The sequence below is a fragment of the Saccostrea cucullata genome, unplaced genomic scaffold, assembly GCF_032062105.1.
Source record: "Saccostrea cucullata isolate Sc308-1 unplaced genomic scaffold, CSIRO_AGI_Scuc_v1 ctg31, whole genome shotgun sequence".
Taxonomy (NCBI): domain Eukaryota; kingdom Metazoa; phylum Mollusca; class Bivalvia; order Ostreida; family Ostreidae; genus Saccostrea; species Saccostrea cuccullata.
In genome coordinates, this window is record NW_026918875.1 from 938,787 (window position 1) to 951,209 (window position 12,423).

Consider the following 12,423-nt stretch of genomic DNA (forward strand, 5'->3'; position numbering starts at 1 on the left):
AAGATTCTCGTAGGGTACAACAAAGTGTAACAGAAAAGGTACAGACAGATCACAAACATCTTACTATATTCACTCCTGGTTTCTAAGAGGGGTATATTAAATTGAAAAAATTACATTGCTTTAATTGACTTATTTTTTACATGTAGTGACAAATGCAACTTAATTTTCTTAGATATTTTAAATTACAACGTTTGCTAGAATTATTAGGTCTTTGAAAAATTCAGTTTTTTTAGGTTAATAGTTGTAGGAAGTTATCAATTAATTTTGATTTAGGTGGTTATTAGTTCAATAATGAGGTTCAACATACTTACAATGTATATGCAAATGTACCAAATATTTATTAAATTAGAGGTTTATCTTGCCAATAGATTATTTTAGAATATTAAAGACAGGCACAAATGCCATTTCTGAAAAAAAATTGAATTGTGTTTAAAGAAAATCTGACTCCAAAATTGACTCCAAACTCCACTGAAATTCCACTCCATAACTCCACTCCAAGACTCCAGTCCATGAATTACACGGTGCCCCCCCCCCATCTCTCTCAAAATGAGACTATAATATTTTGTAAGATTTTTTTCCCAGTTTTATGTACCCATTTTGTTTTACTTTCAACATCAATGAAAGTGCATAGTTTTTGATACGTTTAAAGACTTCTATAAGGTGCGATATCCCTCATGAGCAAGGTCAGCAATGCACTGTATATAACACCGTATCGTGGGGGTTAGTCCCATTATTCGACCCTCCAACAAACAGAAAACATTCCCATCTGGATAATGTAGAGTCCGTAATTCTATCACCAAGACATGTGTCTTCTCTTAATTTCTGGGAACTTGATGTCAGAGGGCCGAAACCACGCCGCTGGGAACCCGATAAAAGATGTTTGTTTTTGCAGATTCTTTTGGAATGTCACGGCTTAATTGGCCTACACTTTATTTTTGCAGATACATTAACTGTCATTCTGAATTCTGATGGCATGTTTAACAGCTTAGGACAGATGTAAGATGTCTTTTGACCCTCTAAATCTGTGTACTCCCCTGCATCGTAAAATCCGCGAACAGCAGGGTGTATATTTCAGAAAGGTGGTCATTATGACTATAAAATTCAGGTATTATTATGGTCATTTTTGCATAAATGTGAAGGCTACTATCTTATTAAAGGTTTAGGCAATGGCCTGCAAATTCATGCACAATTAAGAAAATGATAGTTTGTGACAATTCCATTTTTCAGAAGTGGCTGACGAATTGCATACCTGCAAAATCCTATCAACTATGGGGTTAAAAGAACCGAAATTCTGCGCCGTGTTATTGTTAAAACTTTTCAATATGGCATGTATCATTTTTCTATACATTTTGACGGCAAGGCACTTTAATCCGTTATGCTCTTTGACCAACCACTGTCTTGGATAACGTTGAACAATACACAATCACCCCACCAGACCCAATCATAATAACCAAGAGATGAAAATAAGCACCTTCATCAGACCTTCTAAATGCCTGGTGGGGTGCATCAGTATATAATTAGAATTAGAGGCTTCTTTTACTTGTGGACACAGGTGTTCTTCAAAAACAAGAAATTAATGCTCTAAATGTCCGTGTTCAATTACAATTTCAACCTTGGACGTGACCGCACAATTTTCTTTGTTACGTCTGAATTGACACTTTACATTTGGTCATTTCAAATGTCGTTAAGGACCCATCGTACAGCAATGAATATATATATCGATCACCTGCTTTGTTCGTTTTCAACAGAATTGTCCAAATATTTTTAAGGTGTCGTGTCCTCATGAAAAGGGAAAGGAAATTAACCTGGACATTTGGGTAATGTATATTTACATAACCACTGCCGGTGTACCGTTAGTGCTGCCTCAGTGTATAAACTGATCCCTGTTAATCTTCATATCAATAAAAGAATTGTGACCAGAACAATCTAATAAACCAAAGGCAGCATATGATCATTCGCTTTTGTTGACTTGTCTTATTTGAGTTGTGCATTGCTTAGAATTAAACCCGAGTAAAATCAACGAAATAAAGCTCTTGAACCAACCCCACCCTTTCTATAGAAGTTAAAGCACCGTGTACATGCATGTATATATGCATAATTATTCCCTCGCAACAGAGTTAATTGTGTGTGTGAGGGTATTTGTTTGTGTGTTATTTCCTGTGCGAAACGGAAGTAACGTTATTTGCATCGGGATCAATGTCGAATAGACAATCTATGCGATGGGATCCTCCGCTTTGCATGCCCTTATTATATAAGGGGTGTTAAGAAAGTTCGTTCCGGGATGAAATATTTTCAATTTCAAAGTAGTGCTTAACTAAAGAGATGAATTTTCAAGCCTGACAAAATCACAAGAGTGTGCTTTAGATTTATAACAAATCATTTCTATCAGGAAATTAAATAGGATTTTTCTTCCACAGGAAAAAATATTTAAAATCTTTAAAACACCCGAATGATAGAAATGCTGGTCACTTTGAGTGAAAATAAAGGATTATTTACCTTTCTTTCTTTAAAGATTATCTTGCATCAGGCAAGCTGATGAGCGGAGGTACAAGAACGATATATCACTTTTCAAAAGAATAGGTTTGTCATTTGAAATATTTCACAGATTTGATAATTTTTGCATAGTATTTGAAAGGATATTTTGACCTGCGTGATTAATTTATGTCACAAATATGCATCATCCGTATTTTTTCTGAACAGACATCATCTGTTTTAAAACCTGCCCTCCCATTATTGATTCAACAAAAAACCGTTAAAACCTCATCAGTAGCAAGAATGGACTCTGTAAACATAAAATGTCACAAATTGTAAATACATGTATCTTCTAATCGTATTTCTTTTTTGAAAATAAAAGAAAAATGTGGAAGAACTTTCTTAATACCCTTTAGTTAACAACTGACATGATTTTTTTTTCGAGTCTCGGCAATTTCCTTATTCAATTATATACTGTACAAAATTTACATAATGTCCCTAGAATTTCGTACCATATGTCTGGAGACAATTTAATCGATGTTAATCCGATTTTTCAATTCGCTAAATCATTAAAAATGCATAAATTTGACATGAATTGTATTCGTCTTTCGCTAACCGACCATAAAGACAGTTGGTGTGAAAGAAGAAGATGGCCTTCGGGTTAAAATCACATGCCCCTATTAGAGGACACATTTCTGTGTGACAGAATCGAATGTAGGTAATGTCGAAAATCTCCGTGAGAAGAATCGGTTCTTTATTGCAAGTGTGTGTTTTGTCTTGTTTTATATACCAGATCAGAAAGACATATATTGTCCCCCCTAACAAGATTTAACACTATAAAACCCGCACAAGGAACACAGTGAACCACAAGGCTGGGAAAAATGGATAAGAAAAACGTCCAAACTTTTTTGCGCTGGTTTTAGTCGGTAGTAATTATTGTCTAGCAGGGCCATTCCTTACTTTTATAGCGTTTTTGCAATTCTTACGGTTTTACTTTGTTTATCGCAGAATAACATTTGGCGGGAAATAATAAATGCAATAGTAAAAAAAAAAGTTTTCCCGCCAACTGTTTCGTCCACTTTACGTACCAGTTTTAGTAAATATTTGTGGGTGGGGATAAAATAAGAAATGGTGTATGAAGAAAAAATGTATCTAAAGTATGATATACTTAATTGGTGTCAAATTTGTAAACTTTTAAATTGACATTCTTCTAATGCCTTGTAACTCTGTAGTAAAACGTTAATCTATTATTTTACAGAAGAATAAAACTCGCATCTAATACAAAATCAATCACCAACAGCGGCATTTAACTGAAAATTATAACACAGTACGGGGAAAACATAGTTTAGACATTTAGAAAAACAAAGCTAAAATCCCTTTGCATTTCATTTCAACTATTCAAACAAACCCCATTACAATGTATATAGGTGGAACTAGATGTCCATTGCACATGCATGTACATTCTATAAATGTGCAATGTTTTATACACATCTTTATCCTTGGTATAAAATGCCTTCAGGTAAAATTATATTTTATGCTATTTTGTTACTCTTTTGTAAAGGTAAACCGTAGACAAATTTGGTGTGTATCAGATTTTGGGCGTATAATTGCATTAAGGACATAACGTCTCGCTGATATAACGACAGGTGCAAAATGATCTATCGTTCAAGGGAAAAAAAAGTATTCCGTTTGCACCTCGTGATCTAAATAAATTGCTGTAAGGGGGTCTGAATATTTTTGAAAATAGGAAATAAAACTCACCTTTGAATTTGAAATATTCAACGTTGGTACATGTATTAATCTTTAGATAACAAATATCTATCGAACATACGGTTACCTGTATATTGTTTTTGCCATTTAGAAAAACTTTTTCAAGGACGCCTATTTTTAAAAATGTCGCCGATGAAGACATTCGGTACAGCCACAAGGAAAACACGCGAGCAAGGCGACTAAAAGACCGCAAATGCACGGAAACATTCATCCTCACGAAATACAAATGATAGCATCATTTTACCTAAATGACAGCATTGTTTAATCTTCTGCAGAAAATGGATTTTACTCAAAATTAATTTAAGCATAATTGCAGAAATAGCAAATTGATACTCATTCAAGGAAGTACTTCTAAAAAAAGTTACTAGAAAAAAAATCTCCGACGTGTAATTATGTATATTTGAAAAATATATTAAAATATATTGAGCAAAAAAATCATGAATAAAAAAACTACTAAAACCCAAATTTTAAATGTTTAAATTTTTTGTTCACAGCTTTATAATTATGATATATCTAAAATTGATTGATGATATTTATTCAACGTAGGTCTGTATAATTATTTTCATTTGGTTGTGTATTGCCCAGTTTAATATTATGACTGATTACTTTTTTAAGTATTCTTGACAGGGAAAAATAATATTCACTCAGATGCCAAGAAATTGTCACTCAGGTAAGCGCGCATCAGGTGAAACAGGCGTGTCATACGAATAAACCCCGCCCACTTTCGCGATTGCGCGTGTCATGCAACGCTATGATTGGCTGTGAAGGCGATAGTAGTAAGTATTGAAAAACCACTTGTCGGATTCTTGACAAATAAGTCTGTATGTGTGCATTGCTTAGCTGTATATTAGTTGTGATTATTTAAAATTGTGGATTAAAGTTACAAATTATGTAGCTTTTTTTGTACAATGTCCTGAGAGCGCCATTAGGATCATGAATCTATACCCATTTCATGGACAGTGCTTGTTGTGTATTGTGATTTTATGTCTGCATGGATACCTGGCTAAAGTGTGTGACTTGTGTGACTGCTCCATAAGGTAATTTTTCTCGTATAATTTCTACATGAATTTTATTTAAATTAACTTTTTAAAATACTTTTTACGAAGAATTTATGAACATTTTGATACTTTCACATTAAGTACTAATATGCCAAATGTCAATTTAATGTAATCTAAAACAAATGTTTAATAAAACCAGCCATGTTTACATACCCAATATCTTTTTCAAAGTGCATTCACCAGGAATTCAAATTTTGTTTGTTAAGTGATCATTTTTCATATTTTATTATTTTTCTAAAATTTTATGAACATTTGAACAAAAACGTAGGCAAGGTGCCAGGCCATAACTCGCGTGAGCGACACTATGATGTATGTAACATACTTACTTGCCATTTCACCTTCAAAAAAGGTGTATAGGCTATTCTAATTAAACCGGCTCAGGTGCGCGCAGTTATGTTTTTATGCTTGAAGTTCGTTAGAGCATTACATATTTACTTCGGTTTTAAATCTTGATCTGATTTACATAACGCATATTACACCAGTACTTCCAGTCTCTTTGATCTTTACGAGATTATTTATGTTCACTCTGTACAATTACGAGATTTAAATTAGCCAAAGTGCAAGACCGACGCATGGTTTTTGCTTTCTGTCAAGAAAAAAACCTTGTGTAATGAATAGCAATTTTATGACCCGAAATTAAGTTGTCGAATTTAAAATTTTCACTTTAATAATTTGGATTGTTCAAATGATATAACCATGAGCAATTATGCGGGAAAAGCAAGTGCGTTTAGAGATAAAATCTGCCCACTGAAATCATAGTGTCAGGTATTTCCACTACCGTTCTTTTCCAGCTATGAACAGGACAAATTTCTCCTCTCAAAAGAAAGGAAAATCAATTTCAACAAAATGAATCATGCAAGATTGAAACTTTCGAACGTTATTGTAAATTTTATAAGCTCATTCAAGCAAACAAGACAACCAAACATGATAAATCATGAGCTTGTTTGATAAAAACAAGTAGCCTATAGGAACACAAATAGTAATCGGACAACTTTAACTAAACCACGTCTTTCTACACTGGTTGATAGCACCTATTCACTGTGTCAACAAAAACTACTGAAGTGACAGACATCTCCGAAAGCTTTTGATAAAAGCAACAAATTGTCCTTCTAAATCTTTCTCATGTAACAACCAGAATATCTTCAATATTTCAAACCCAAAGACACTATAGAAATTCAATTTTTCACATTTCAAATAAAAGTTGGGAATTAAGGACTGATCCCTTTACAGTGCGTTCGACATCAGCGGATTTGGGAGCCGCAGGAATGCACTGGGTTTGTCAATAGGAGAGATTTGCAGTGTACTCGGCATTTCTCGGTGTTGCTGATTTCAGTGTCATTAATCTGGGACAGGGCGATGTGATTAAATCCTCTTATCACGGGAAGAAACCCTGTTTAAAGTGTACCTACTTATCTTCAGCAGTATTTGTGTGGTCGACCTTTTACATACGGGTACATCTCGAGACCCGCCGCGCCTGGCAATCAGGGCTGGCAAGTTAAGTGTTCGCTGCAATTTGAAAAGACTGAATATACCGTCATAATGAGGGAGTAGACGAATGTACCTTTCACATATAATTGGGTTTTATCTCTTTTTAACGTATTACTGGGTATAGGGTAAAGTTTGAGACGAAGAAATAAAGGAATCTTTACCAGGCTAGCCATATCTTCGGGCGACAGATACGTAACTTCGGTATGAAGGTGATGTGGAAACGATACAAAGAACATGCAAATTAGGCTAGGAATAGAAGAGGGAAGATAAAACCACAAGATATCATATATATTCAAAACTGAAAGCCGAATAATAGAAGTATATAATTGTATACTTCAGATGTATTTTTATGGTTTGATGATCTCGACGCAACTTAAGCGGAGATTGCAAAAGTACAAAGAACATGAAAGGGAGGATGCACAGACGACACTAAATATATGTCTTTTTAACCGACTTGATGTATTATCTTCTAAATTTCTGAAGTTTGAATTTTAATGTAAAATCTGTCTGAAAACAGGCTGTTATCATTATAATTTGGTCTATCGAGTAAAAACTGCAGCATAATTTTACATACTTTAATCTAAAATTGTCACGTCACACACAATTGGTCGATTGCTGTATCATCCTTAAATGTCATTGTTCACATTAAGTTCACAACATTACACATCGATAAACTTTTAAACTTTAGTTAATCTCAATCAATTTTAAACCTGATTTTATCTTTTTCAGTGATTTGAACATAGAAGTGCCAGGAGTACAGAATATCAAGACATTATGTAATTCTGGTAACATCGAGTGGATCAGCCCTTATGGAGCGTTACGCGTGGAACTGAGTTACACAACTGGCGGGCTGTACGAAGCGTGTTTCAAAGTACAGACAGAAAATGTGAAAATCAAAGTGTCTCAAGAGTCTTGGAAGAACTCTAAATCACATCTTGCAAAAGTTTTACCACAGTCATCATTGCTTAAAACATTATTCAGTGTAAACGGAAGGACTAATGAATATTGTTTATATTCGAACACTCCCGTTCTGCTATATTTAGAACCAGAACGAACTCATGATATGTCTGGATTTCCCCGGATGAATCTACAGTATGTGTTAGAAAGAAAGACTCCTAAACATTTAGAAAATGATTTGGAGGGTAAGGATCTTATTTGAATTACACTTTTTTAACTGAAAATCCTGGGTTTCTGCACCAAAAATAAAAAAAAAAACAACTATCATTTCTGATGTCGAATTCAAAATTGAGCAATAAAATAGGACCTGAGTTTTCAAAGTACACCAAGAACCCATAATTACGAGCTTGACGATGACACTGTCGCTTTTATTAGAAAGAAAAAGAGATAAACCTTGCATTCCATACAATAAATTGTTGATAAGTGAATTAAAGTAGGCTACCTTAATCAGCAGTGTTTATGCAGAGTACCACTAGGTCAGACCTAGAATGCTACAACCCGATAAAAACTCTATTTATTGAAAAATTTGATCTCCGACTAGTAATTTAATTGTAGGTAAAGGCAAACGTTACCACTGAGTATTTGTTGACAAAAGATGAAAAGAAATAGAAATCTCGGTCATATCTTGTATAAGAAAGGTGTTTCAGGTCCTGACACGAACGGAGGGGAGTAGATACCTTAATGGTTAACTTTATTGTTCGACTCCAATACGCTCAGGTGTATAAGCAACCCTGCAGTAAACACAAATCAAGAAGTTATCAGCGCGAAAGGTGCTACCTGCCATAAGCCTTTTACGGATGACAGTACAATAGTCGTTTCCTCAGATGGACTCTTTCTACCTGCGTCCAGGGAGATTTTTTTTTTTGTATCAAGCCCTTCCTTAAATGAACTGTTTGTATGGCACATTTGAAGGACGATCATGTCCATTTTAAGCCGGTAATGAGATCGGTCATTTGACTCAAATTTAGGCCATTAACGTGCAAAAATTCCAAAAGCAAAATATTGACTTCCAACGTTTTCTTCGTCTTCCTCTTTCTTTAAAAAAGCTACCTCCTGGTGTTATGTCATGATTTTACTTGTGTATCTTTATTCTTATTTACTAGTATTTTGGAGAATTTTTGTGAGAAATTCTGAAAATTGATAAACTAAAAGAAAAATGTCAAGAAATGAGGAAACATTGCGATAAAACCTGAAAAGCTAATGGGATAAGCAAGCGACAAAGTCAATAAATTAGCGAATAATTCTTTTTGGATAAAAGAGATCTTGTTTCGTCTTCTCTTGTGATAATCTTACATGAGTATTTAATCAGCGATTGTGAATCTGTGCTCTGGGGGGTTACACCGTTAGAACTTTGTCAAGGCAGAATGTAAATATTGTCACACGGCGATCAAACACACAACAAAAACAGTATACGGGGGACTGCAATAGAAAAGTCATCAAACAGCCAAGCAGATTTGTGTGGAGTTAAATTGAAATTCCTGATACCGATAGTCTTTAAGTAGAAAGGAAACACTTTGGGAAAATTCAAAACTACCACTGTTTGTTTTGCCCTTCTCGTGGTGTTTTCTTCTTCCAAAAAAATCAAATTGCGTTTCTGACATTATAATTTTTTGTTGCTATTCGTCTTTGACAACCACAACAGAAGTTTGGGAAGTGCAGTATTAAACATGCAATGGTGCATTTTGAAGACTCGACAACTTCTTTTTTCTTCGTAACATCAACAGTGCAACCCATCGGCTATCTGATACTCTCTTAATGATGGGGAGAATTGGTTTATCGTAAAGGCGTCTTTGTAAGAAAGACCAACAGCACACAATTTTTTCGCTTGAACAGCTTTAATGAGAAGAGTAAAACCTCTTTTAATTACGTAATTTTCCCCTATCTGGTAACACTTGTAATTTAGGCATATGTTGCGCCCAGCAAAAGATAGCTTATAATTGATATGTACCTTGGCAGAGCAATATGGTCGCCTGAACTCACAGCCAAAGTGATAACCACTTGAAAGAAAATGAAAAATTGCAAAAATAATTTTGTTTTAAAGAACAAAACCTGATTAAAATTTGCTGGAATGTTAAGTGATACATCTTTCCTCAGACAACAAACAAAGTGTGTTTGTGAACAAAGAATTTTTAAATTGGATGTCCAAAACATGGCGGCTAAATAGAGGTTTAACCCGTTAGGTGAATCATTTCGTTGTCTGTTCTGTAACTGATACTTATTAAAGTAAAAACTGACAGCAACTGAGGTAAGAAGTAAACAAAGGACACAAAACAACCTCAGTGTAGAAAAAAAAACTAGGTGTCCACACCTGATAATTAAAGCAAAAAATGACACATGACATTGTCCAGAAGAAAAAGTGATTTTCTCTTAAGCTTTTGTTTGTTTGAACTCGACATGAGTCCTACAGTTTGTAGTGGAAAGTCCTCGAGAACAAAACCTATACCTTATCGGCTTGGACAAATCTTTGTTTTTTTATGTTTCTTTTTGTCCCTCAACATTTGACGACTTTTTGACGTTGCTTACACGTAATCCTTTGTCACTTGAGCGGGAATAAAGTGAACACGAAAGAAAGAACCGAGAACAAAACCCAGATTTTAAATAGATGTCCCTCCCGATAAGTCCATTTACCCTCTTATCCAACTAATCTCAAACGCCTTTCAAATATAACAGTCAATAAGAAAGTTTGTTGCAAATGGCCTTGGTTTGTTTAAGTACCAATTAATCTCTAACAAGATCTTTAAAAACGAGTTTTGTTTCTATACTTGTTAAACACACCCGGATGCATAGCTATCAATAAGTTTTCTTAGCGAGCAGACAAACTGATTACAGACAATGCTTAGCAATCTTGGGATCATCTTTAAACCTTGTACTTTTTCATGTTATCTGTCAAGTAGCTCGACATTGACCTGCATTTTGTCTTCTTTTGCAGATTGTCGTCCATGTGATACCCAAGAATTAATTCGGTCATACTGCACCAGTGATTTCGGTAAGACAGATTACGAAAATACTAGAATACTATAATATACAAATACACTAAATGATCACCATCTTCAATTACAAATCCATTGCCTTTAATTTGAGTTTGCAACAAAAAACAGTTTGATATGATTCCGATGGTAGAGTCTAAATGCTAATAATTTTCTATTCCAAAACTCCACGTTGACTCAAAAAGACAAATCTAATAGTAATTTTCTATTTTTATATAAAACGTTAAAATTATCACTTACATATTTCATTTTCTATTATTTAGTTTTTGTCGGCGAAATGGGACAAGTCAGACACAGAGAAGAAGATGACAAATCGGAAGTGCAATTCCACGTGACACGCGTTGTCAGGAAGTTAAGCACACTGTATTTCGAGCCCAAAGCAGACATTCAGCAACAATATGGCAGAATAGTTGTTCATAAAAAATGTCAAGTGAGAAATGGACGAGGGACTTTCCTCATCACCGGAAAAGTCCGGTTTGGAGAGCTCGCAAAAACCTGTTCTCCGTATTTGTCCGACTGGGAAAATATCGCAAACACAGCCATCCGAGAGGGCACAATGGAATGTCCTCTCGTATTATAGACATAATCCTATGGATATAATAAAATAACATTTATATGATCTCAAATATTGAAAATGGCAAAAGTGCAATGCTGATGAAGAGAAGAGAAAATACAATGATTGATACAGACATTCTTTGTGAATGCAAAATTACAAGGGGCCAAAGAAAATTACTGAGGCTTTTGAGAACCTCGTTGCCGTTTATCAAATATGGCTACTGACTGTGATACTTATTCGTTGGTGCAATGGACCAAGGAGGATTCGTTTATCTCTTATTGCAAAATTTACCTATCCAAATAAAGTATAATTTGTATTCAAACCATCGCTGCTTCGGGCTTCATGAAAATACCGATCTCATTTACTGTTCAATGTGTTCAAACATTTTAAACTGGGATCTAATACTGCATCATTGAATCCATCTTAAGGACAGGGACATTGTCGTAAATTTGGTAGGGGTATCATTCATTTGACGGTGGACGTATTATACCAATGCATGCTTTATCATACCAATGCATGCTTCTTATAATTGCAGTATTATTCGTGTATCATGAACAATGTTGTTTACATTCCATGAACTGACTTACATGTATATATTGTTGTTACAAGTTTGTTATGATTGTTTACAAAGAGAAAAGAATAGTAAAGAAATAAAAATGTAAATGAATTTACTGTCTTTTAAATCTTATTGTCTTGGAATAGAAAGAATTATGAATGCAATATCAACAACCCCGAGTATATTGAAACAAATTTTTTATACCACAGAGTCTGACACATCTGTTCCATATTTGGATATTTTACTAGAAAAATACGTTAATGGTAATCTAACAAGCAAGCTTTATGATAAACGTGATGATTTTAACCTTTCAATCGTCAATTTCTCTTATTTATGCAGCAATACCTTCCTCATCTGCATACTGGTTTTATATCTCCTAAGTCGATGCGATACGCAAGCGCATACTCCACGTATGAGCAATTTCTAAAACGGGGTAAGTTATCGACAAACAAGTTGATGAAACAAGAATATCAGCAGTCTTGTTTAAAGTCACCATTTTGTAAGTCATATTGTCGATATCATCAAATACAATCTAACCTTAATTAAAATACAGACTGATGTTTTCCATATTATTTGTTC

The 12,423-nt window shown here is 34.5% G+C and overlaps 1 protein-coding gene across 1 annotated transcript; it reads left to right on the plus strand.

Annotated features, from left to right (window-relative positions):
* The first annotated feature begins 5,035 nt into the window (after positions 1-5,035).
* On the plus strand, positions 5,036-11,637 carry LOC134273733 (meteorin-like protein). Its single transcript, XM_062755946.1, has 4 exons — positions 5,036-5,279; positions 7,518-7,930; positions 10,675-10,731; positions 10,996-11,637. The coding sequence occupies exons 1-4, from the start codon at positions 5,176-5,178 to the stop codon at positions 11,310-11,312; spliced, it is 891 nt and encodes a 296-aa protein (XP_062611930.1). The 5' UTR covers positions 5,036-5,175; the 3' UTR covers positions 11,313-11,637.
* The last annotated feature ends 786 nt before the right edge of the window (positions 11,638-12,423 follow it).

Coding starts and splice junctions, on each gene's coding strand:
- LOC134273733 (XM_062755946.1), top strand. CDS start 5,176: ATGAATCTATACCCATTTCATGGACAGTGCTTGTTGTGTATTGTGATT. Junction 7,931..10,674: donor TTTAGAAAATGATTTGGAGG/GTAAGGATCTTA, acceptor CTTCTTTTGCAG/ATTGTCGTCCATGTGATACC. Junction 10,732..10,995: donor ATACTGCACCAGTGATTTCG/GTAAGACAGATT, acceptor TCTATTATTTAG/TTTTTGTCGGCGAAATGGGA.